The 27,773-nt window shown below is 38.7% G+C and overlaps 1 protein-coding gene across 1 annotated transcript in view; it reads left to right on the forward strand.

Annotated features, from left to right (window-relative positions):
* CPEB4 (cytoplasmic polyadenylation element binding protein 4) overlaps nt 1–27,773 on the forward strand; it is a 54,509-nt gene that overhangs the window by 13,473 nt on the left and 13,263 nt on the right. The window contains 2 exon segments of the mRNA XM_015565100.1: nt 3,808–3,889; nt 22,801–22,851. Of these exon segments, the coding sequence (XP_015420586.1) occupies nt 3,808–3,889; nt 22,801–22,851 (133 nt within the window).

Consider the following 27,773-nt stretch of genomic DNA (forward strand, 5'->3'; position numbering starts at 1 on the left):
TTAACAACAACAACAACAAAACCCCAAACCACGAATGATGATTTTGGTTTGTGGCCTTAATTGAATCTAGTTCTTTCTGATAGTAATAGCCCACGTGGTTTCTGTGCTGCTTGTGGCTACTTCTGGAATGTTGCGAAAAGCCATATCTTGTCATCAGTTACATGCTGATGTAGATCTTCCTATTTTGCCATGACAAGACTATTCAGGTGTGCATAATAAAGGGATGGGTCCTGCCTGCTCTTTGAAATAGTAATTTGTTTTTTTCAGAAGGTTATTTTTTTTTATCAAATTTGATTTTCATAATGACTTGTATAATTTTTCCTTTAGGAATTATCCTGTGAAGTAGAGATAGCAGAAACTGAAACCAATCAGTTACTGACATGCAGTTCCATATATTAAATATAACAAGATTACAAAATAAAATGCTATCTAAGCATTGTAACCAAGTTTGCTTTGTTGAGCCTTAAATAATTGATGCTTTTCTTTTTTCATTCATGATTATTAAGCTACATGTTCTATCATCATAAGGCCTAGTTCCTCCCTCAGATTCTGCCTCTACTTTTACCTGATATTGATAAAGTTATTAGTCACTTCAAGCTTCAGTTTCTTCATCTGTGAAATGGGACAATAACTGAATATGCCTAATTATTTAGGATTTTTGTGAGTAATAAATAAGACTAGACATGTAAAGCATTAGCGCTAGATAAATGCTAGCTGCTGATATTATTATTATTACTATTACTACCACTTCTACTCCCGTGGTTAGCAGTGGATAAATTAGAGATACATTTGTGATGGGTCACTACTTTGTGCACCACATCTGTCTGTCATCTCAACAGGGGAAGATGAGGCTTCTCATCCTCTCCTCATGTTTTTAGTATTGCTGATATCATTCTAGATTTCTCCTATACATTTTGTTATTTCTTTAAGTTAATGAGTAATATTTGAGTGCCTACTGTTTGTCAAACACTAGCCCCCTGGACCCTTACTGCAGTGTCTCATTTATTCAAATGCATGCCTTAATTAGTGTGGTCCTTGGACTGCCATGACCATTACCTCATCCAAGGAGGCACTGTCTACTTTGGAGTGAAACTTGGACTTGACTCCTGATTAAACTGCTGAACTATGCAATATCCTATCTGTGCAGTAGACTGTGGCTTTTCCTTAGTCTTAGTTTTTATCATTAAAATGTGAATAATAGAACGTAAGTTATAAGGAAGTTTGAGGATTAATTAAGACAGTATTAATAAGGTGCCTAGAATAAGGTAGGTACTGAGTAGATGCTCAATAAAGGGTAGTTCTGCTTTTCTTCCTTTTCTCCCTGTAGGCTGCCTAGAGAAACTGGCAATGGTGAAGCAAATATAGTTGCCGGTGTTCTTTTGTTTCATAATAGATTCTTTGACCTTTTTTTGAAATCAGGCCATCCCCCTCAATGAATTGTTTTAAGTAGATTTTTTTTTTTTAAAGCTTGTTACTTAGCATTAAACTGTCATGGACCCCCAGCTTCCTGTGGGCAGATGTGATAAACTTTGATTAGTAATTCTCATTCACATTTTTTGGTTCGTGCCATAAAATAATTTAAACTGTGAATCTTGAAAAAACACAAACTAAGGCCATCAGAAAGCTAGAATACAAGTATATTTTGGAGCTAGAAAGGAGATATTTGAGATCTCATCAAATTTTTTCCTTTCTCAGATCAGTGAAGAGATCTAGAGATGAAAGTGCCCAAGTTCACGTGACTCGCCAGTGGTGGCGTTGGGGCTTCCTAGTGTCTGAGCTCATGCCACTGATTTCTGCTGATGTTCATGTTTTGGTCATCAGCTCACGATCAGTCAAGGAGAGCTGTCACTTAACAAGGCTTCTATTTTATAGTCGTTTACCTTCTGGGAAGTAGATCCTAGAAAATATATGAGTGGTTATGACATTTGGCCCAACTCACAGTCATAAAAGGTAAAATCAAAGAATGAACTGGAGAAAGCAAAGCAGTCTTGGCTGTTGGTAGGAAAACCATCTTGGTGGTGGTCGGATTCCTTGTTTATTGCTGTCTGCTCCTCCACCTGCTGCCTGAGGGCAGGACACTTACATTGTGGTTCTTTGTTTTGTTTTGTTTTAATTGGAGGCTAAAAAATAGACAGAAAAGATTAGTTAGAGCAGTGGTTCCCAATCTTTTTTTGGCCATGCCCCACCTAAGTTTCTCTAAAATCCTGATGCCCTTTCCCCCCCATGACATATAATTCTTATTCAGAAAGTGAATTCCTATTTATGTAGAGGAAGCCTAAAAGGTCATTCACTTGGTCTAAACAAGCTTCCAAAAAACATCGTATCCATGAAAGAGAAAGATAAAAAAGCGAAAGGACAGTTGAAGTACTGAGAAAGAAATCACTAAGAAATTGTTAAAAAAAAATAATATGAAATGATATGAAAAAATAGAGTTTCAAAATATGTAGCAGAACTGAAATGCATAAATATGTCACAATATATATTAATATACTGTATATGAGGCCCCTAGAACCATAAGAAATGCAAAATATTCACTGTTAATAACTCATTCTCGAATTGCCCCCCCCTTAAAATCAAATTGCCCATGCCCCACATTGGGAACCACTGAGTTAGAGGGTATAAATTAAGAATGATAAACATTACACCCTCTCTGAGAACAGAAAGATTGACAAAATATGTGGCTTTTGAACTCTTTGAATTACCAAAGCATAAGAAGTAAAATGTTAGACAAGTGTAAAGTAATTTATAATCATTATAATTGGCCATAAGGTTGGGTTGTGAGGGTGGGGAGTACGTACTAGGCTAGGAATGGCAAGGGTAAGGCACTTGTGCTTTGGGTTTTGTCCCTTGCCCTTGTCTGCATCAGCAAACTGCTGAAACGGCTTCCTTCTGAATTCATGGAGCCTAAACATCCTCAATACATTGTGTCTGAAGATCTTTGAGTTAAAAAATAATGTACGAAACAATGTCACTGAAGAGAAGGGTATGGAATCCTGCTTGTCAAGTTCCTTTTTCTTTACGCTGGCTGCGGTCTGTGTGTGTGTACTTATGCCTAAGATGCGATGGAACTGTGTATCACTGCCTCCTTTCAAAGTTTAATTTGAAAATGTTTCCGCCTCCAACTTTTCACTTGTCAAGCTAAGCATTAATTTTAGTTATCGCTAGTACTCTTCATCCAGAAGAATGTCAGAGCAGTTGGGTTGTTGTGTATTTTAAGATTCCTCTCCCACTCCTGAAATGCATTGTGTTAAGCCAGGATTTAGACCGCAGTGTTCTCCACGCCTTTTCTTCCCTTTAATTTTAATGGCAGCAAAATCAAGACTACTTTGTCTCTTAGTGGTCTTGCAGACATTTGATGATTATTTTTAAATCGTGGCTTGTAAGAAAATAGAGCTATTCTGAATAGCATTGTAGATGCCACTCCAGTCAGTAACTGCTGGAACCAGTTTGGAAAGCTTTGCCATGGTATTGCCATCTTAAGAGCAGAGAAAGATTACAAATTTTATTTTTACATTCATTGAATGTTCTTTACTACTTTTTATTGTTTCTGCTTTATTAGCAAAAAGTAATGCTTCTATTGAAATTATTATTAGACATCAAATCACTCTTTGCTGAGCCCAGGGTACTTAACTTTTGTGTTTTTGATGTTTTGTAAGTGTTCATATTAAATGTAGCAATAATGTACATTGCACAGAGAGGGAATAAAATTGCCACTTTTTGATCTGTGTCCCATCCTGTGCAGCTTATTGTTCCCTTTTATAATTAAATGCTTTTTTAAAAAGTGGTTTGTGGCTGTTTGTGTTACAGGATCGCCCCAGGACATTCGACATGCACTCCCTGGAGAGTTCACTCATTGACATAATGAGAGCTGAAAATGATTCGATTAAAGGTACTTTTAAAAATTTAACTATTTGATTTTAATAGTTTAAAATTTATACTATCTACATAATCTGATCAACACTCTGGCAAATATTTTGGATTCAAATTTTATATCTGGTCAGGTCCATCAATTTTATGTATGTTGGACTTTTTGTTAAATATTTGATAGCCACTGACTGTAGGCCTATCATGAAATTAATTAAGAGAACTTCCAGAGTACTAATTGCTTAGGGTAGGCAGTGAGCTGAAAAGACGTGAACCGTACACCTCATTGTTTTATATCTCAGGCAAAAACTGCTCATTGCCTTAAACCTACGTGTATGACCCCATGACAGTGATGAGACACTAGAAAGAGTGCAAATGTTGGTAGATTTTTTTTAGCCTAGTTTCACATTTTTAAAAATGGCCAAGAGTTTCAAAGTTAAAATGATGTTTTGTTGTTCTTGAAATATTTCCTGTGTATTATGTTAAAAAAAAATAGTGCTATTTCTACTTGTCTCAATTCTATTTCTCAATTCTATTTCTTACTATCTGTATTATCCTGAATAAGACATGTAAGTTTGAGTAAGCCTCAATTTCATCTTTATAGCAAGGCATTTCGAATCACCCTAATAACAAGGGCTTTATAATGGGGAGCTTTAAAAGTAACATACAAATGCCTGGATCCCATCCCAGTTGATGCTCACGTGTAGCCAGGGTTGAGAATAAATGAATAGATGTTTTCTAAGGGCACTTCCAGCTCTCATTTTGTGAAAACTACCCCACAAAATAATTTTTTTCTGCACAAATATATTTTACTTGAAAGTACTTGTCATCCCACTTAAGTTGTTTGTTTGTTTGTTTGTTCGTTCGTTCGTTCATTTATTCATTCATTCAGTGTTAATGAGCCTGCTTTGTGCCAGACACAGCCTGCACTGACTGAGGTCAGAAGTGGCAAGGCAGCCTGTTGCTTCAAATGGTGACCAACCTGGCCCAGTTTTTCTTTATTTTTTTTTAAATTCGGTTTATCATATTACTGATGCAGTAAAACAAAATACTTTCCAACAATTGAATAATGGTAAATTTTTTAATGAGGAAAGCTTTTTGAAGTCCGGAGAAATGAAAAATAATATATATTTTAAAATGCATCCATCTGATTAGTTAACTTTGGAATAAGATAATTTTGAATGTTTTCACTGATGTCCTTGTGGAATCTTGATGGGTAACTAACCAGATGCTACTGTTACTGAGGAAAGATGGTATCTCATTCAGAATTGGCCACTTCTTAGCACTTTGATTTTGAATAGTCCTTCAGCCTCTTTGACCTTTCTTCTCATTTTCTCATCAGAAAAATGCAGAGTCTAAGGTCCTTTCTAGACCAGAAAAACTGCCTTCTTAAAGAGTAGCAGATGGAGAAATGTGAAGAAGGCCTGCGGATGGCACCAATGTCAGTGGCCTGGTTTTGTACTCTCGTTAAGACATAACCATAAGCCACAGTGGAGAAAGGGTTCATGGGATCGCTCTGTTCCATTTTTTGCAACTTGCTGCAAATCTATAATTATTTCAGAATTAAAAATTAAGTCCAGAAAAAGTAGCTAAAGGACGTTTGTTTATTCTTAATGTATTTGATTCCTTCAGCAACTATTTTTTTTTGGGGGGGGTTGGCCTCTTAGATACTAGATACTAGGGATAATAAATAATTAGACTTCATTTTCATGATAAGTGCCTATTTGTTTATTACAGAAAGCACAATTTACAAACAGCATCACAGATAAGTAGTTTATTTTCATGCTCAAAGAAGCAAGCTTCTAACTAGTATTTAGGTTAGATAAAACAGTTTGAGGGACATCTGTAATATTGTCAGCAATAAATAAATAAAATAAGAGTTTGCACACATTCTAATAGTATTAGTGGCTATCAGATATAGGCAGGACATCTCTCTCAGGTTATTTCTTCTCTCTTCTTATTGAATTTTTGTGTAAAGTTCTGTCTTTATGTTATATTTCCTTTTTAATATCTTCTTACTAATTTTTACCTAAATTAAGTTTCTTTCAGCCGATTCTGTAGGGATAATCAAAAGTTAAGTCTGATGACAGAAAAAATGAAATTTGATTGGCCTACTCTAGCAGCGTAAAGATTTTGGAAAAGTGATCTGTGAGAGGAAGTGTGGCAGAATGGAATCCTATAGATCTAGATCAGGATGGCCATTCTGCCACCACATGTGATGCTGTATCTGTAAAATTCAGCATGCTGCCTCATTCATAGCAGGCACTCAATAAACAGTATCTATTATTACTAACCATCTGTTATCATGCTTATCAAATGAGAAAGCCAGTTTCGATTTAAGCTGAAGTGCCAAGGTGACTTAAGTAGACTTTAAATGAACTTAGTGTATTGTTTCCTTCAAAGAGCAATAAAGAATTCACAGATGAGTTCATGGTCCTAAACTGCCAGATTATAATTATGCTTGACATTTATATCTTTTTTAACCAAGATGATGAACTTTATGTCACTGTAGTCTATCACTACCAAATGGAATTTTGCTCAGGGAAATAAGTTATTTCTCGTCAAGCTCTCTTTATTAATTTAGATACCTGTTGGGGAAACTATGCATGCTTTTCCTTGTGGTTCTGCTTGTTTTGTGAGACTTTGTTAAAGGTGAAAATAAAAGTTGAATATTTTTAAAAATAACACATCGATCTTTTAAAATAGAATATAAAATCTGACTATCCATTTTGAAAATAGCCTCTCCATGTGCTCTGCTTCCTTGGCAACAGAGAAAACAGAAAATGGGCATTAATTCTATGAGACTAGTAGAGAATGAAATGCCTCTCAGAAAAAATTCACTTAAAAGAATTAATTTGAGAATTGAAAATGGAACTCCCGTTTGACCCAGTGATCCCACTTCTAGGAATATATCCCAAGAAACTAGAAACACCAATCAGAAAGGATATATGCACCCCTATGTTCATAGCAGCACAATTCACCATAGCTAAGATCTGGAAACAGCCTAAGTGCCCATCAGCAGATGAGTGGATTAAAAAACTGTAGTACATTTACACAATGGAATACTACACTGCTATAAAAAGGAAGGAACTCCCATTTGCAACAGCATGGATGGACCTGGAGAGCATTACACTAAGCGAAATAAGTCAGCTGGAGAAAGATAAATATCTCATGATCTCACTCATTTGTGGAATATAATGAACAACATAAACTGATGAACAAAAACAGATCCAGAGATAGAGAAGCATCGATCAGACTGTCAAACCTCAGAAGGGAGGTAGGGGTAAGGGGGAGAGATCAACTTGTTATGCATGCATATAAGCATAAACAATGGACGTAGACAGCAGGGGGGTAAGGGCATGGTGGGGGGGCATGAATGGGAAGAAAAGGACACATGTAATGCCTTAGTCAATAAAGAAAATTTTTTAAAAAGATGAAAAAAAAATTAATTTGAGAATTGTAAAAAGACTCCATATGGAGATAAATTTTATATTTGGGTTTATTTTATCTTAAAAACAATTTATAAAATATATTATAGTTAACATTTATTTTTATCTTTCAATTGTGGTTCCTCATAGAAGTGCAATTTGCATGTATATGTTTAAATAATACAGCTTATATTTGGTACAAGAACTATAAGTAGAATGAATTGGTATGGCTATCTTAAATTAAGAATAAACACATGTGCCTTTTCCTTTTGGGGAAAAAATCTTTAATGTAGCGGGGTTTTAAATTTTTATTTTTGTCATCAACAGATGGCAAAATGTTTAATATACCTAGGAACCTTCAAATACCGTTTTTGAGTTTCTTTATGAATGCCTTACTGATTGCAACTGGCTTGTTGAAAACCTTTTATCTTTTTTCTTTTTTAACATTTTAACAGATGTGTAAAAGGAGTACCTAGCCTTCATTTCATAATTCATACTAGTTTTTTTTAATTCATACTAGTTTTTACAGTTTATTTAAAAATAGCTTTTCTAAGAATGTTAGGGCTCCTATCGTTTTCTCCATGTCCAGAGGTTCGGCTCTTTGGGAGGAAAAGGGGCCTCCCTCTACCTTATCTCCGTGTCCTCGCTGCGATCAGCGGGCGCGCCTGGATGTTATTTTTATCTCGCAATTGCGGGTTGCCTCCTCCATAACCAAAGCCAGAGGCCGTCTGCAGGAGCTCCTCCCCAGCGGCGATTTCATTTTCTCCCCTGCACACCAGCCTCAGAAGCGAAGAGCCCAAGCTGCAGACCGAGGCTGCCTGTCCATCTCCCAGCTGGCAGCCTGTGCGTTGCTCCGATATTATTAGGCTTATCAAGTCCTCTCTCTATCTGGACAGAAGAATCTTGCACTGTGGTTGATGTTCAGGTGGTTATTTGTGGAATATTGTATCTTGCTGTTATTTGTGGTTTTTTTCTCGCCTGTGAAATTGGTCCTTATTGTTTAGAAACGGAGCGGCGTGAAGTAGATTAAAACCACATGTGAGCACAGCTGTTCTCAGCCTTCTGAAAAATAGGCTGGACACAGTGAAATAAAGATTCGTGAAGCTGTATTACATCCAGTGCAGAGTAGGAGAGACCTGCAAATCACCTTTTTATCTTTCCGGGGTGTGAAGGGAATAAAGGGACATAGGTATCAACCAAACAGTAGTTTGTGGCCTGGAAGCAGAGGGGACACACTTGGAATCAGGGGACAGGAAAATAGCACTTGGAAAACTATCAGATGTTAGATGGAGTAAAACCATCCACATTTTCATCATAATGGTTGTGTATTTAATATCCTTTATATGAAAACAACTTCGTATCCAATTTGCTTCATTTCACTAGAAAGCCAAATGAGACAGGGCAATTACTGGGAGAACAAAGGCAATCTATGCATTGTCAAAACGCTATAGTTGTTCTTCAGATAACAGTTAACTAAATTATGAGTCAGAGTATCATCTTATTTGCCCTCAGCATGTTGTGAAATTGGTGTCTTTTTCTTTTCATAATGTTTCAGAATATATTTTTTAATTTTTGGAAGGAGGAGCTCAACACATCCACCCCAACCCCTTTGAATGTCAGACTGTTTCAAAACTTAATTTAAATTTAAGCAATAGTGACCGCATTCGGAAATGCAGGTTGGTTAAAGCACCAATCTTTTACACATCCCCCGAGCGCCCAAGAAACCTCTGGCTTATGTAGAGTAAGCAGAGGGAGTAGGTTAGCCAGTTAGCCAGTACTGCCTCACTTGCTCCATGCGTTCATTTAATAAGAATTTAAGAGCTGGATCTATTTCACATATGCTATGTGTTTTAATTCCCAACTCCCGAAGGTATTGTGACCTTGCATTTAAAAATACTTTGATATCTTTTTCTTTCTTTCCTCATTAAATTTGGGGACCCTCCCCCCCTATTTTTCACTGCCGTGGTTTTGAAACAAATGCCTAAATGAGTGGGCAAGTGATGATACCATCTGTGCCTCTTTGTTGCTAAGTAGGAGAATTTATAATAATCTCTCTAGAAGAAAATCATGGAACTCAGTGGAAAGTTTCGTACACAACGCCTGTTTTATTAATTTTATATAGGATTTGTTTTATGTCACTGTAAGAGAGTGACTGTTGGGCTAATGTTTAAATTCTGTATCTTTACAGTAGGGGGAATTAAGTTAGTGCTTCTTAAAAAGGACACCATATGTAGGAAACCTGACATTTTACACAATTCTAATATGCCTGTGTTCCAAACTTCAGTCCCATAGCTCTGTTGTAGAGAACAGATGTTGTGTACTGATACAGATGTTTTAGCACAGATAGTGCATACTGACTTTATTTAGATTGAGATAGCTCTAGAAATCTTCTATGAGAGTTGCTGAAAATAGGACCAACTTTTATATCATTGAGTTATAAATTTGAATTTCAGAGTAAATACAATTTTCTAAAGGAAAAGGAACTCTTACTTAAATAAATTCTATTGCTTTAATAGTAAAATGATTTATTTCAAATGGTGGTGGTGGGTATCATTTTTTACAGTATTTAACCTATTTCTAGTTAAGTCCGTTGGACTGTGGTGCTTTGAGTAAAGACTATGCACTATGCATCCCAGTCCTTGTCACCTTTTCAAAGGATTATATGGGCCTTTTCCTTTAAGCGAGATTTCGTAGAGCATGATACAACATGCCAGAAAAGAAGAAATGGATAATGCAAACTAGCTCATTTTACTCGGATTTATAATCAAATACCTCCTTCCAAGTAAATTACCATCACTTGGGGTAAAAATGTCTTTTGGCAAGTTGGGCGATCTTTAAATATTACCAGTCTTGGAGATTCAGGGTCAGCCAGGCGGTTGTGTAGAGCCAGGCTGGAGCCTTCCTGCCCTCCCTGGTTCTTTACTGCTGTGTTTGGATGCTACCAAGTGGTTCAAAGCCATACAGCAGGGGAGCCGCTGAGATCTCTGGTGAGTAGAAAGTTGTCCTACTTCTAGAAGCCTCCTGGGGAACAGAGTAGGGCCCATAGCAAAGAAGACAATTTAAACTCGGCTACAGTGAACTCCGTGTGTGGCTGTTCAGAAAGGATGTGATTTTCTCTCCTCCTGCACTCTCCCTGTCTGACCGCTGACATGGAATGATCCTACAGGCTTTCTCTTTTGCTTGGCTTAGTTGTGCCATAGGATGGACCTGGGCTTCTGTGTTGAGGTAACTTCCTTTGTGAGCAAGAAGAGGGCGAGTCGTGGGGGCTGTTTGTCTTTGTATTACTGGGCAGGGTGTGTTCTGATTTTCACCGGTGTCTCCTTCCTGGTTACTGTGGACAGGACTCAGGGTCCTCAGCACTGTAGGCCGAGTGTACGAATGTGTGGATTTTGAACAGTGTGACTACCCTTTTTCAGATTGGGGCTTGGTGTGGGTGTTGATTTTGTTTTGTATTTTAAGGGGAGGAGGGGAAAGGGAAATGAGGACAAAACCCGATGTGCTCATAGCATTGGACTGACCTCTTTTTCACTCTGACCTCTGAACTGAAAGCAACTCAGTTCACAGAAACGCCGGTGCGCCTGGTCCCGATCCTCATCTGCCCAGTTTCTTTCCATAACCTGTCCCGGTGCGGAGGAAGCAGTGATTCTCCCCCCGCACATGTTCTGAAAATTCTATCAGCAGCTGTCACAAAGGAGAAACTTGTCTTAGGTCATCCATGATGTAAGTCCATAATTACCCGAGCAGCCCCCTTATCTTAGCCCTGAAAATTGAGCACGTCTTCTTCTGAGGCCGTGACCACTGAGTAGCCTCTTCTAACATTGTCGAGTCTCTGATTTTACTTTATGAACACTTTGTGTTATTAGAAGCTTTAGGCTCCTAAACATTGCTTTAAGAGATTCTCTTAACTCGTTAACTTTGTTTTCTTAACCATTGTATTAAGGTGAACATATTTTGTGGCTGTTGTGACTTAATTTTGTTTGACACACATTCTCGACAGTGATTAGTAAAGGAATGAACTACATGTGACAGAAAACAAGTAGCAACCAGGTAGCAAATTAAGTGCTTTTCTGTAATGTTTTACATTTCACATTGTCTGTGTATAATTTAATAAGTAAGGTATTACCATATGGACAGACAGTAATACTACTTTCCATTGAGAAATGAAATCTGAGCAACATTTAAGTAGTAAGGTTTTCTGACTTTGTCAACAGTTTGTTGATGTTAAATATTAGGGACCTCTTTGCCATATAAAAAAAAGTGAAGGAGTTGCGGGACATTTGTAGAGATCCATTTTGTTCATGTTCCACATCCAAATTAATAATAGTATATAGCAGTGATGGCGAACCTTTTGAGCTCGGCGTGTCAGCATTTTGAAAAACCCTAACTTAACTCTGGTGCCATGTCACATATAGAAATATTTTAATATTTGCAACCATAGAAAAACAAAGATGTATATTTTTGATATTTATTTTATATATTTAAATGCCATTTAACGAAGAAAAATCAACCAAAAAAATGAGTTCGCGTGTCACCTCTGACACGTGTGTCATAGGTTCGCCATCACTGGTGTATAGTGTACCTCTTGCTATGTCACTTACTTTTCTGTGTTGTCTCTCTGTTATATAATTCTGTAGAGAGGTGCCAGCTAATAGTTCCATAATGGAAGTCCTTTGGACTATGGAGTAATACAATAGGGAGCTGGCGTGAAGGCCTTAGCCTTGATCCTGTACGAGATCCTGGAATGTGTTCTTTGCTGACTGTGAGGGAGGCACTGCTGTCTGTTTCATAGCTGTCATAAAAATATCCAAGATTGTCTTTGCTTTCAGTTTAGCAACAGGAAGGACAGAACAGTTACACACTTGCGCACAAAATTACTTCTTCCTGATACGCATGGAATTGCCCAAATATTGTACGCAGTTGACTCATTTGTCAGCTGTACTGGCCTGATTTGTGAATTTCTCTGCTCGGTGTTTTTCCCCCTCCTATGGCCACTGTCCTTGCTACCAAAGTTAAAAGAGGGAAAGGAGAGAAAACTCTGAATTTGTTGCTGTTCAGCAGTAAAAATTCGCAAAAGGAATACATTTTTAGCTGCTTTTAAACTAGTTACTGCTTTCTGCATCAGACAGTGAGAGGGTCAGGCTGCCCCCGGACTTTCTTACCGTCTGACGGACAGACCTGAATTCAGCCCATGCCTGTGCACTCCATTCTAACACAGGCCTTTGTGTTCTTCCGGGTCCCACCAGCTAATAGTGACACATGAGTGGAACTCTGAAGGAAAGCAGCTCCATAACCTCTTTCAAATCCAGATGGGCTGATGCTAGTCGCCAGACATTGAGAAAGAGGAGGAATCAACTAATTAAAGGACCCGTTTTTAATCCTTGAGAAACCAACAGTCAAGTGCAAATCTTAATTCGGAAGAACAGTCATGATTAAGTGAAGTATGAAGAACCTAAAAAATCTAATTTCTACTGGCTGTAATATTACAAATAATAAATGTTTGCCATGCTCAATTACTTGGAGGTATTTAAATCAGCCACTTGATCTCTTTATTGGGAATGATTAGAAGCTGTTAGCTTATTAACAAACAGACTTTCCCAAATTGTAAGAAGTTTAAAAAGCAGCATTTAGGATTGTGTTCAAAGCTGGCTCTGCAATTTGAAGTTCTGGGGCTTTAGGCCAGTCACTTATTTCTAGAAGTTGGTTTCCTCACCTGAAATGGAGGGATTAAGGGATTGAACTTCATGATCTTCAAATTATCATCAGCAATTCCATATAGTCTCTGTGGCATGCTCTTCCTAAGTGACAGAATTGAAGGTTTTGAGAATTGAAGGCCTGAAAGTAGCGTATAAACTTCATGTGAGTCCTGGTGTAACAGTATATTTAATATTGAGTGGCTTGTAAAAGGGATCTACCCAAGAATCAGATTTAGTCGGCTGAGTAAAGGCTTTGTTCTAGACTGCGTCATTTCTTTCTGAGCTAGGCCTAAATGTATTATGTTTAGGAACAGCTGTTAAACGTGACCTCACGAAGTGCTTCTGTTTTTGGTTTGTGGACCGCAGGCCTCTGCAGCCGTGGGAATTATTTGATGGACCTGTGAACTCATTAGGACTAGGTATTCCAGTTAGATGATAGGTATGTCTTTTGCATACGCCTGATTATCTTCCAAAAGCATATGGATGCTGATCTCCTGAATTAAAATACATTTAAACGTGTTGCTGAAGTCACAGTAGCCTTTTATTTTGTGTGCTGTTCTTTGACTTGTAGTAGTCACTGGATTGGGGTTGGGGCTTCAGTTGTTACCATGATGGGAGCCTCTCTGAAATATTTTGATCAAAGTGGGTCTTAATAATGATACGAGGTTATGAGACACTGCTCCAGAGAGCTTCCGTCATTGTTCTGCTTTCACCGCCTACCGTTAGAATAGCCATCTTTTCCCAAAGGAGAACATAAAAAGGAATTTGCTAGAGGAAATGGTGAGGAAGACAGAGAGGACAGGGGACGCTTGCCGACCGGACCCGAGGTTATCTCCTCCACCAGGTAGATTTTGAACTTTGTCTCTGACATCCAAAGCCGTCCTTTGCCCTTTGAGGTAAGACTAGGAGTGTGGACTCTTCAGGCAACATCTGGCATGACGCCGGGGCAGGGGGAGCCGTATGGCAAAAGGCTGCCCCTGGAGTTGGGTAACATGGCAGCCCTCTTTAGGAGGGGGAGCCGGTCTTCTTTAAGCCACTTGGTTTGTGGAAGCATCTTACATCTTACTTTTTGCTTGTATTCCAATCCCATGTCATTCCATGTTCCAGGTAGCAGATTGAAGGCCACGTAGGCACTGGTGGACATTTCTCCTTTTTTGAGGCACTTCTGATTTTTATCCTGTGCCCCTTCTGAAAAGTATCTCTATCTTAAATCCTTACAATAGCCTTTTCCAGGAGTTTTGTGCTCTCCATTTCACTGTGGAGAAGTTGAAGTTCAGAGAAATAAAATAGCTTCTGTAACGTGGATCCTGTAACTGGTACCTAGAGGATCAAGATAGGAACACACAGCTCCTAGGCCTATAGCTTAGGTAGTTATTGTGTAGCACTTAAGAGGGGAACAAACGTAAAAAAAAGGTGAACATCTTTGTCTCAGTATATTTTAGACAGAGAGCAGGCATTAAAGTTTCTTAATTTGTAGTTAGGAGACTGGGCACAAAATTTTAGAACTATGTTTTATCATAATCTATAAAAGATTCAGATCTCGCGCCTGCTGGCTTCGTATAGACAGGGCCTCACAGGGGCGGAGGTCGGAATAGTCAGGGAGGAAACTTTTCCAGGCTGGCTTTTCTTTCCTTGGTTCTGATTCACCAGATCTGTCATGAGACCGAAGCATGTGTGCTCCCAAAGTGATTCAGAAGTGCTGCGCTCCCTCCCCACTCCACCCTCATTCCCTTCTCTTTGGAATAAGTTCCTGTGAAGTCTGAAGCTGTGGGAGGCCATGCCTACACCAAACACTTATCAGGCATCTACTCTGTGCCAGGCACTATTTTAGGCTGTTTGTATACATCAGGGAAGGAAAAACAAAGACTCCTGCCTCATGCAGCTTATCCTCCATATGGTTAGCAGATACCTTTGAGTGCCTGTTGATTATTTAGTTTTGAAGACTAATAAGAGAAAGACTTGGTGCCTTAGGTATCAACAGAATGTGTATTAATTAAGCGATTAGCGTTGACAATAGATGTGTGTGTAGAAAGCCAGCCAGTGACTTTGCAGATTGCCTTTTGGGGTTTGGACTTTAGTCTCCAGTTTTAGGAGTGGCTTATCTCTCTAAACTTCTCAATCTCTTACAAACAGCCTAACCTGTGGTCCCCAGGGATTTCTTAAATTTGTCTTGATCTCTTTTATTCATGCTCGATTCAGTACAGAGAGAAATTTCTCAAACCACTTCACCTTAGGCCACTTACACAATTCTTGATGCTCACTCACTGGTTCTCTTAAAACATGCCTCTTGTAATACGTCCTGCTTTTAATCAATCTGTGTGTGAGGTAGGAGAATTTTAATTTGCTGCCTTGGCTTTTTCTTAAAGCTTTTCTACTACCAGTTCGTCTGTTTTCCACCTTTTCCCCCCATTATATTATCCTTAAACAAACACACAGACACCCACAAAAAAACTGCCTTTGACTGGTTTAGTTTGGACAAAAACTATCCGGAGTTTTTTAAAGCTAAAAAAATCACCATTAATCACTGGTATCATAACATCCTCTTAAGGCAAGTTATCTTGTTGCTCTGTCCTCTAAATGTAGCATCTAGAGTCAGAAGTCTTCTGGCAGGGCTAAAATTAGCCTTCCTGCTTGCTGGCTTGTTGTTCCTCTTACTGGCAGTAGGAAATCTTTTGAATTCCTTAATTAGGTCAGCTCTGTGCTGGTCTCTCTCTAGACATTCCCTTCTGCCCGAAATTCTGAGATGCTTTTAGATCTTGCAACTTTTCACCTGCCCTGAGTTAGATTCAAAGCCATCCTTTTATAGGAAACCTTCCACAATCTGTAGAAACCCATATCATTGACTTTGCTTATTTTACAGATAAAGGTTATTTTCTTTTACCACTTCACAATCTGTTTCAACTCTCGTATCTCAATTGAAAAATTAAATGTGATCTTTTTGTACACAAGGAAGATGCTCCTAGATTTTATTAAAAGGGAAAGTGTTAAGTTGAATTTTTGAAGTTTTCATTTTTAAAATAGTACTTCTGCTTTGCCAGTGTGGCTATTATAAAAGTAAGGAGTTAGGTTTTTTCCCTCTTCTCTCCCCCAGGGAAGAATTATATTCATGTTTGTAACCAAAACACTAGCAAATTCTCATTTCTCTGAAGTTGAAAAAAAACCGAGATGGCTACTCCCTTCTCCAAGGTTCCAGTTTGGGTCTTATGTGGCTAAAAGGAATCCTTCCTCTCTGTCTCTCACAAATGGAAATTTGTTGGTTATCTCTGGCTTGTAGTTGGGGAGGGGGGGATGAATTAATATTAATTGAGCACCTACTCTATACTGGGGATTTTTCTGGGCATTCTGCAAAAATTGTCTCATCAATTTCTCCCAATAGCCTTTTGAGATAAATGGAAATTTCCTTGTTTTACTGAGGTTCAAAGAAGGAAAGTAATTTGACCCAGGTCACAAGATGGGATTGGTCTCACTCTCCACCCTGTTCACTGCATCTTCCATGGCAGAGGGACCACCCATCGCTGCTTTGCTTCATTCATTCATTCATTCATTCATTCATTCATTCAATAGCTATTATTGAGCACCTTTCCCTGCTCCAAGCTCTGGGATGTAAGATCCCAAAATCTTCCTGGAGAGGTTTTGTTGCCCTAGAGCAGCAGTTCTCAACCTGTGGGTTGCGACCCCTTTGGGGGTCGAACGACCCTTTCACAGGGGTCGCCTAAATACATCCTGCATATCAGATATTTACATTACGATTCATAACAGTAGCAACATTACAGTTATGAAGTAGCGATGAAAATAATTTTATGGTTGGGGGTCACCACAACATGAGGAACTGTACTACTGTACTAAAGGGTTGCGGCATTAGGAAGGTTGAGAACCACTGCCCTAGAGGAAGAGATAGTTTAGAAATAGGTCATTTAAATACAGTGTAACAAATGTCCAGGGGGTTGTATGGAGCACGTGGGTTCTCTGAACCTGAGAGTGGTGGCTTATGATAGGAAAACTAACCACAGAAGGTGGGGCTGACAAGGGACACTAACTGGGCAGAAGGGTGAGGGTTTGAGTGGTGAGATACTAGGGGTAAAGGGGGAGGAGGGCATTCTAGACAAAGGGAGGAACTCAGAAGTAAATGTTAATGCGCCAGTGGTTCTGAAGGACTGAAGTACCTAACATGGGAAGGAAAATGGCAGTGTGGAGAGATGAACCTGGAGAGATAGGCAAGAAAAGTCAGTATTTTTGTAAGCCCTGGCTTTTAAACTGAAAGCCAGTTCTGTCCCAGAGAGGGTTTTGTTTGGCCTAAACTCTTTGTATGCATTTATTAATTTAAATGGCTTTTTTGGGGCGTGGGGGCGGAGGGAAGCCTCTCTAGTTGATGTCAGTCCCTGCCAGTCTCCCCCCTTGTGGTATTGCATGCAAAAATCTTTACTGGAAGTTGATTGTATCACAGACAGGTCAAGAGGGAGAATAAGATTTTGATTTGGGGTATTACTTTCAGGTCAGTAGAATAAATTATTAAAAATAGTTATCTTTATATCATTCAATGGTAGAACATATTGAATACATTTTTGTTAGTGCACATTGATATGTGTTCTGCATTTGTATAAGCATAAAGTTGGTAGTCCAAAACTGAATTCATTACACATTTCTTGAGCCTTGCTATGCACTCTCTAGGCCCCCACAGCACCTGCCAATCTCTGGCAGCATTGGTAAAAACAGATGTGGGAAGGCAGGTGGGCACCTCCTTTAAAAAAGTATTTATTGCCCTAACCGGTTTGGTTCAGTGGATAGAGCATCGGCCTACGGACTAAAGGGTCTCATGTTCAATTCCGGTCAAGGGCATGTACCTTAGTTGTGGGCACATCCCCAGTAGGGAGTGTGCAGGAAGCAGCTGATCGATGTTTCTCTCTCATCGATGTTTCTAACTCTCTATCCTTCTCCCCTCCTCTCTTTAAAAAATCAATAAAATATAAATATATTTTTTTAAAAGTATTTATTGCAGCATGGCTTTGACACACTTAGCATGAAATAAATAAAACTAGCAAGAGCAAGGTAGCAGGAGTACCTCAGCGACAACAAATGCATGTGTATGAATATACACATCTATGAGTTATGTGTGTAAATCTTGGATCTACCTTAGACATGGGCCTAAGCCCACACGTATCCCTTTCCCTATTAGAAATTTGTAATGATGTTCATTGAAGACTCCTCCCTTTTCTTTGGAGTATCAAGTTTTTACAATGTGAGTCAATTAAAACATTAACTTAGAATTTCATGCTACTTGTCACTTTAGAGGATTGCATGGCTATCCACCTGTATTTTGGACAACCTGGTAGCTATCCCCCATTGTCATTCCTTGGCCTGCACCATGCCACCAGCAATGCTGGCATGATTCTGAAAAAGGTCATAGCATGACATCTAATAGCCCTGGAGAGCATTTGATAATTGTGCTGTTTGCGTGTTTGAGAGGGCAGCCTTTATTGTATCATTTCCTGCTTAGTCATCAGTAGCAATAATACCTGCTTACTTTTTAGAAAATAACTTTTATCTAATTTTGAAAGTAATACGCACATATACTGCTAATATATTAATTTCCTTCTAGTCTTTTCTTCTTTCATCTCATTGACTAGTTTACTTTAGTTAATGTCTTAAAAGAATATGATAGTACATACTGTTCTTTTGAGCACCTCTTCCCCCAGCAATTCTTAGTCAGTCTGGTTGGTAAATACTGGTTCTCTCCCAACTCGCAAATGCCTAGCATAGAATTGCCTAGTTGGAGTGTGGCTCTTTTCAAGGCTGTAGAATTTGGTAGTGTGGTTCCCAGAGTTGCACTGTATCAGTTGCCTATATTTGGCTAGGTTGAGTCATGTCACCAAATATAGCCTGTGCCTTCTGCATGATGTATGCCAGGCTCCTGGCTCCAAGTGCCACAGCTGGCCTCCAGAGACTGACTCTGCTGTGTCCTTTAAGATTGGGCCTGCTGACCAGGCAGTATTTCTTCCTATTTGTAACACAATCAATACCAAGATAATTCAGAGATTGTTTTCTTTACCAAATAGGTTCACTTGTCTGAAATCCTAATGCCCTCCTTCTCCCTTGAGGAATTAAATTCTAAATGTGCCCAAACCTGGGTTATGTTTATAGATAGGATGTGTTATAAAAAAAATAACAACCGCTCTAGCTGGTTTGGCTCAGTGAATAGAGCATTGGCCTGCAGACTGAAGGGTCCCAAGTTCGATTCCTGTCAAGGGCACATGCCTGGGTAGCCGGCTGGATCCCCAGTAGGGGGCGTGCAGGAGGCAGCCGATCAATGATTCTCTCTCATCATTGATGTTTCTATCTCTCCCTCTTCCTTCCTCTCTGAAATCAATAAAAATAAAAAATAGCAACAACAAAACAAAAACCACAACCACTGAGTTATATTTAGATATAGCAGTTATTTTTCTTTTATTTTGCTTTATTCAGTTGTGAAATGCCAGTGTTCTAAATTCAGGGAATGAACTCACTGAATGCTTGCCTGGTACCCCAACAGGAAACTCAAGGTGCTAGTTTAAAAAGTCTCTAGTTCCTAAAGGGGCTATTATGTAAGAGAGATAAGAAAGCCAGTCGCTGAAATAATTACCTAAGGAGGTTGGCTGGGGCAGCAGAGCTAGAAATAAAATTTGGCGAGCTGATCTAAAAAGGGGGTTTCTTTTTTGGGAATGGTGCCCTGAAAAAGGTGAATCTGAAAGGAAAAAAAAAAAGACTTGAGAAATAGTCTTCAGAAGGAGGGGATTGTGGGTAATGTACCCATGAAATAGAAAATGCAAAAGTGCCCATGTGTATTGGCATCCACAGAGCAGAGGATGTTAAAGCAGAGGGAGCATGTGAAAGGCTCGTGGAAGACCTGAAAGACCTCAAATGGGAGCTCCGGGAAGGTTTCCAGAACGAAAGTGCTAGGTATCATCTATGATGAATGTCATGAACGGGTGACTCGAGATATTTTAATTATAGAAGGAATTTGCAGAAGGATAGGGCAGACAGGTTAGGGAAGCATTAAGAAAGCTTAAAAAATGCTCTGTCACTGCTTATATTTTTAAATTGAAGAAGAAAGCATTACCCGTTACTGATTGTTTAACAAAATGTCCCAGATGTATTTGCTACTCAGAGGTCAAAATTGATTCCAGCCTGACCAGGTCGAAAATTAGAAACAAGGATCACCTTTCAGAGTTAAACTCTGAACCTTGCCAGTGATTCTCCGGGGCCCTATTGTGTTAGCTGGAGGCTAGAATGACTGGGTTCAGACATCTCAGGGGCAGAAAAAACATCAAAGGCCCTCCTTGGGCGGGGTGCTGTGAGGCGAACTCGAGAACTGAGGGAAGGGAGGGACCTTTTTGAGCCCATGGAGCTGAAACAGTCTCTCCTTCCCTTAAAAGTCACCCAGAGGTGAGTTTCTGATGAGGCCGAGCTTGATTTCTTAAACTGGGCCAGCCTGTTTGGTCCTTTGTCTCACTTACTCGTCCTTGCTTGGCATCCAGGAAGAGGCATTAGAGTTCATGTGGAACAGCCAGGACTTCAGCTGGAATGTTGGCATTCGAAATATTCAAATATCTGAATATCCTCTTCGAAATAATGAAACATTTCCTCTTCACTTCAGTTAATGAAGTGACACAAATGTCTGTATTAACTTACATCATCCTTTTACAAAATGTTTTAAGATAAACAAAAATGGTATGTGTGATGGCTGTTAGTTCAGCACCCGAGGGTTTTTCAGTTACAAATGTGTGCTGTGCTCCATTATAGAAAGTCAGCAGCTACTACGAGTTTCGTGATTCTGAAACAGCTCGCCCCCTTCCGAGTGTTTAACCGTCAAGGGTCATGTTCTTTTCCCAGCATCTCAAGTCTGTGCTTTTTTTAAAAGCGCACTTGTGACAGGTCAGATCTGGGCTTATAGTCCAGCAGTTCAGGTGGAATTCCAGCGGAGCTGGATACTGGGCTGTGTGATTAGTATTAAACAATGAAGCCACTTTTAGGAATAAATTGAAATGTTATTTTGTACCTCTTCCTTCCTCATCTCCAACCCTACCTCCACTCCCTTAATAGGAACAAGCTGAAATTTTAAATAAAACAATTAACAACTTAATGACAGTAAAAACAATCCTTGTATTTGATTGTAAATTGCAGGAAATTATTAAGTTCAGATTTTGTTTCATATGAGAGTCTCACGTTTTGGATATAGATTAATTAAAGCTATTAACAATGGAAAACAATGTTCTCTTTTCACAGTGTGAGTTCATTTCTGTGGAGACTCTTTCAAAGAAGCAGGATTTTGAGAGATTGAAGGCTGGCTGAGGCCTGAAGTTCCTTTCTGGAGTTGTAAACATGGCTGTTGGATCCATAGGCCCGCAGATTAGCTCTGGTCCCCGTAGTACTCAGTGGAACCGGGTAGTCTTCCCGGCATGTTGGCAGACTTGCCCCACCCAGCCTCAGGGGATGGGAGAAACTGCTTACCCACTTTTCCATAGCCTTGGGCAGTCTCCTGTGGTTCTGTGGGGTCGGAGTTTAGAATTACAGTTGTAATTCTGAGTCGGTTTTAAATTCTCACACTACTCATTTATTCAGTGCTGGCTGGGCTGGGCTATGGTAGCTACTTACTAGTAGTAATAGTCAGGTTCCTCTGTCCATTCCTTACATGAGCAAGACTTTGTTGAGAGTTCTCCACCATTCTTATGAAGGTGGGTGCAGATGGGCACATGGAACATGGAGACTTACAAATGTTTCCATAATGATTTTTGTCATGTGTAGCATAGAATTAGGTACATGGTGTGCATTCAGTAAGGATCTGTGGTCTAGATACCTCAACTTACACGTAGAAATTCTCCCCTAACAGAAATAAGATTCCTTGCCCAGCCAGTGTAGTTCAGTGGTTGTATAAGGAGGTCCAGTTCGATTCCTGGTCAGGACACATGCCAGGGTTGCTGGCTCGATCCCCACTAGAGGGCGTGCAGGAGGCAGCCAATCAATGATTCTCATCATTGATGTTTCTATCTCTCCCTCCCTCTCCCTTTCTCTCTGAAGTCAATAAAAAAAAATAAAGAAATTGAATTCCTTATAGAGGGAGAAACCATTTCCAGCGCCATCCTCCCCTTTTTTGTGGTTACTAATTTAGAAGTTGTTGCATCCTCCAAAATGTTAGTACCTTCACAAATTCTTTTTTGATGCAAATAGTGGGTTTTGAACCACTTAAAAATTTAAGGGAAACTATCCCAGTATTTTTTGAGTGTCTGCTGTGCTCTGGGCATTGTGCTGTGTGTTGTGTGCTTTGATATTTTCTGTCACATGAAAATACAGTATGTTTTTCTTTACCTTCTGTACTGATTCTCAAAATGCAAATTTAAACACATTAGCATATCTGTAAATGTAGGCACAAGCCTGGCACTTTTGTTCTAAATCATAGAAAAATATTACTGCTAATTACATACTTTTAAAAAACAATAAAAAGCTATATATTTGAATTTTTTTCACATGTATAGGGCTAAAAAAATGTGAAGATTGTCATTATGAACTGGTAGTAGAACATAATGGTATAAAAGAAAATTAGTTGCCATGGGGATTTAGAAGTTAGGATGACCAAATAACTTTCCTGCTTTCAGACTTTCCCATTTTGAATGTTTGCCAACGTGCTGATTGGTAATGTCCTCTGATTCACTGTGGTTATTAGCACAACGAAGTTTTATCCCAAATGCAGCTTTTTTAAAACAAGTAATTCAGTTTTGTTACTGCATACGCTTAAACCATCCATGAAGAAAATAAACTTAGTAACGGCCTTCTTTTACCTTCAGGTCGTCTAAACTATTCATATCCAGGATCCGATAGCTCCCTGCTTATTAATGGTAAGTGATGATCGATTTACCCTAGTGAAGTTCATAGACTGAAACCAGTTAGTATAGGTGAAAAAATATAGTAATTATGTTTCAGTAAGTAGAGAAATGGCATTAGTTTATTCTGTAATGACAATTGAAAGTTGCTATTACTCTATCAGGTATTTTATGAATAATTACTTTTCCTTCAAATTGTGGCAAGACCTTTTTGAACTTTGAGAGCCAACCAGTTCTCTGTCTTGAAATTGGTCACAGTGAGAATTATATAATGTTATAAACAGGATGGCTTAATCTAACTTGAGCTTCTGTTGAGTGACCTTCGAAATGTCAAAATAAAAACCATCTCCATGTAGTTGGAGAAATGTTCCAGGATAATCAGAGATCTGAAACCAGGAAGAGCTGCCTGAGACCACAGGGGTTGACATTGCAAAGGACAAGGTCATTCACTGTTTGCTGTCTAATGAGAACAAGAGAAATGAAGTTTTATGGCCATTGCAGTGTCTTCAATAGCCAAGTAGATTACAATTCTAAATATTACCACTGTGCTGTGGCGTTCTGTTTTTATGAGCTTATGCTGAAACAAACTAGATTTCACAGGGGAGGAGGAGACATGTAGGTGCAGAAGGAATTAAAGAATCAAAAATGGTCTATTTGGTAGTGCTATAAGTTAAAGTAATTGGGTGGAATACAGGGGTCTTGTTTACTTCTTTCTACTCATTTACTATTGAGTAGATTTCAAATGTTTATGTTCGTTTTGCTTTCCATTTGTCAAAACTCATTTTATGTCCCACCACTTCTAAGAAGTATTCTTGACTAAATAGCTTTATTTTCATCATTCCAAAAACAAAACACACACAAAAAAACTTCTACTCCTTGTCTGTGGTCTACTGTGAATGGGGAATTAAAGTTATCTTTATGACTGGACCTGTTTTTGGCTAGTGTTGGAAGTCAGTGTTCTGAAGGACATAGGGTTGTCGCGCCAGGAAAAATGAGGAGATTTGATTTATGAGAGTGGCTGTGGGCACATCAGATCCTCTGGAGACATGCGGTTTATAAAAACCTTACTTGTTCACCCGACTTTGGTCTTTTCATGCTACCGCAGCCAGAAATAAGGCCAAAATATAATATTTCAGCAGAAATGTGTGTAGACTGAAAACAAAACCCAGTGGTGACAGTGGCATCAGGATAAGGGGATCACGTAAAGGTTGCCTTTGTAGCTTTCCCTGGGGAACAAGCTGCAGAGTCGGGGCTGCATGACGGAAATTGCAGTGAACCAGGTTTGAGATACTGCTTTGTGATCTTAGACAAAGTGATCAATTCTTCTTTGTCTCTGTCTCCTCATGAAGCCACTATATTAGATCAGTTGCCCTGGGCCCATCTTTGTTGAGGTGAGAAAAATAAACACTCTCTAGCGGGTTGTCCTTAAAGCTCAACTCACTTAATTTTTTAAAAACATCTCTTAGGAGATTTTTCTTTCCCTCCTGCCCCCGTAAATATTTCTGCACGTATGAATAGATCATTTTTAAAGACATTTACTTGGCAAAGAAAAAATAAAGGTAATCTTTTCCCAAAAATATTTGTTGGGACTAGATGTTTTTTACCATTGCATACATGGAAATTGTATTTATTATAATGGTATACTGGCTGAGGTTCACACCGCTTTAACTGAAAGATAGGAAGATAAAGAATAAAGATATGTCAAAGAGACGTGCTGGCTCCTCAGACAAGACCCCCCAGAGTGTGAGGTTATGCCTGTCATGGGCGCAGACCTAGTATTGTGATCTAGGGCTTCAGAACTTGATTTTGTCAGATTTGATCAAGAGTTAGTTCCTAATAACCAACCGACTAGGACCAGATATCAATGTATGCATTTGTAATGGGAAATAACCCTTCTAGGTAGACCAGATGTGTGAGTCGACTGATAGACTTATTTTTCTTCAATAGCAAAGTAGATTATAATAGAAGATTGATTAACTTATGAAATTATAATGAGTTGGAGATGGAGGGGTGTTGAGACAATTTCTTAGTCACTTTGATTTAGGCATAGGCATAGCCCACTCTCTTCAGTCAAATTTATGAAACATCTTCTATGGTGGGCTGCTTCTCTAGATAGATTGATCTCATTCATGTATTGATTCTTAGGAGCTTTGTTCTAATTTTAGCTAAGGTTTTGGGAGCACATATATTGCAAATCTGGTGTAATACATTGTGCTTAATGAAGGTAAACTCAAAAGTCACAAATACCACCCATGTCATAGGATTGGGATAAAGATTAAATGCATGTAAATCATTAGCATAGGACCTGGCATGTAGTAAAATGAAAATATTTAGAGTGTCATTTTTTGGTTAGGAATATTAGTGTTAAAGATTTATAAGGAAAAAAACAATACGAGGGATTAAGAAGAATACATAAAAATTGTGGCTGAACATGCTTTCTATGTCTGTTGTTAAGGTAGATAACCTAAAACTTACTATATTCACTTTTAAAAGCAATCTCTTCATATTTTAATTCATTTTCAGTTTATAACTGAAAATAAAAGCCTAATACATTGTGTTGAAGGACATTGGAGTTTGCACATACAGAGATAAAAAGGGCTTACTCATCCAGTGGGGTGAATCACTGTTGTTGGGGTCATTTTTCCATTATCAGTCATCAGTTCACTGGTGTTCATACTATGCAGTGACCTTCATATACTACCCATGTCTTTTAAAGGTATTGCCAATATAATTCAACAAATAATAATTGATAACTGTGCAAAGACTGCTGTAGTGCACATTCTAGGGAAGTATTCAATTTATTGCTGGGTTATTAGTTGTAGAGATTTTTTTGAGGGGGAATCCTTGGGTTCTACATATATAAAAAACAAACAAGTTTTCTAGCTACTTTTGGATACATATTAGTTTGCCAGGGCCACCATAACAAGTACCACAGACTGGGTTGCTTAAGTAGAAATTTCTTTTCAGTACCAGAGCCTAGAAGTCTGAGTTGATTTCTTCTGAGGCCTCTTTCCTTGGCTGGTAGACAGCTGTCTTCTCTCTATGTTTGCATGATTTTTCTCTGTGCTTGTCTGTGTCCTGAAATCTTATAAAGACACATATTGGAATAGGGCTTACCCCATTGCCTTCACCACACCATTTAGAACATTCTTGAATCATATTAGTACTAAACATTAAATTATTGAGGATTTTATAAATCAAAACTAAGAAATAAAAGTAGATAAACATATAAATAGTATTCATTTTAACTCCAATGGGGATTAAAAGATTTTTATTTAATAATAGCATGTATTTTTGAAATCCTTTAATAGTGTACTCTTTGGTAATTAAAGAAAAATTCTGAGCAGTTTATTTCAGCTGACTTAGCTAGAAGTTTTCCAAATGTAGATTTCTTTAAACATATTTAAAGTAATTTTTCTACTTGCTACTTTATTGGATGTTTGAGAAACATCAAAAATATGCAGCACTTGATAATCATGAGATTGGAAATCTGTCTGCAGGACAGATTCCTCAGGAAAGTGGTGAGGATCTGTGTTACAAGTATTTCATCATGTGTTTGCACCAAGTATACTTTGCAGTTGGTGAGGAAACGGTGCTGCGTACATCTTTCATCCCTAAGATGAAGGGCACCATTGACCATTCTGTCAATATCTGGGTTCTGGTTACATGCGTGCGTTCACGTTATAGAAATCTTACTGATCTGTACATTTGTGATTTGTGTACATTCTCCTATATATGTCACATGTCAAAATCTACATTAAAGATAGTGTATAGTGTTAACAGCATTATAATAAGTAGAACTCATACATTTAAGCATGTTCATTTTGTGTTCTAGAATAACATTGTTTTTATTATTTTGGTACTCATTTATATTAATTACCCTATAAAGATGGGCAGTTTTTATAATTGTAAACATTGTATACCAATAACTGATTTTCTCTTAATGTGGGAAAATGTTTCTAAATAGTTTTCAGGATTTAATATCAGCATTTAACCAGCTTAATTTTGTGGTACAAAATCAAAGTTTGAAAGTACCATTTGAATACTTTAAGAGTATTTGAATTTGCTTTTGATCTGTAGCCTTTATTGTTCCTGAAACTATATTTATTTTTTAAATAATGGAAGCTATGAGATTTTAATGTTAGTTTTGTAGCTTTTAAAAGGCTAGTCTTTTCAAATATATTTTCTCAGAAATCCAAGCAACATCTGTTTACTTTTTGAGATCAACAGAACCCAGATTTTCAAATCAATAGTTTCCCCAAACTCTCGTGTCTTTGGAGCAGTTGTATGAATAGAATGTTTTTGGACAAGCATCTGCTTTTGTGGTGTCTTTGTCTTTCTGACCTCTGTCAGGTTGACAAAGTAAAAGAGTACCTTTCCCTTCTCCAAACAAGGCCTCGTAAAGGAAAAGCTAACCGCTGAGGGAGATTTTGTGCTGTTTTAATCCATTTGCCCGAGTACTTTGGTATAATCCAGTGTTTTCTAGTAGTGGTAGAAATGTATTTTGCTTAAGACATAATTCCATTTTGGAGAAGATGCATGTGGCACCTCTAAGTTACACTTCTAACCCAGTTATAACTGAGCTATGCTAGCTCCGCTTCCTCCTGTGTGAACCTCATCTCCAGCCCAGACCCCCTTGCTCCACCTGCTTCTGTTTTGGGCCTCCTTCCCGGAGCATCACAGCACCCCGTCTGCAGCACCACCACCCTGCAGTGCCCTGCTCTGATTTTCTTTTAAGGTCAGATGCTACTCAAATGCTACTCACCCCTCTTTCTGCCCCTTAAATCAAGACCAATTGTTCGCCCTAGCCGGTCTGGCTCAGTGGATAGAGCGTCAGCCTGCAGCACAGATTCCATTCCAGTCAAGGGCACATGCCCGGGTTGTGGGCTCGATCCCCAGTAGGGGGCATGCAGGAGGTAGCCAATCAATGATTCTCT

Source organism: Myotis davidii, unplaced genomic scaffold, assembly GCF_000327345.1.
Source record: "Myotis davidii unplaced genomic scaffold, ASM32734v1 scaffold399, whole genome shotgun sequence".
NCBI classification, from domain to species: domain Eukaryota; kingdom Metazoa; phylum Chordata; class Mammalia; order Chiroptera; family Vespertilionidae; genus Myotis; species Myotis davidii.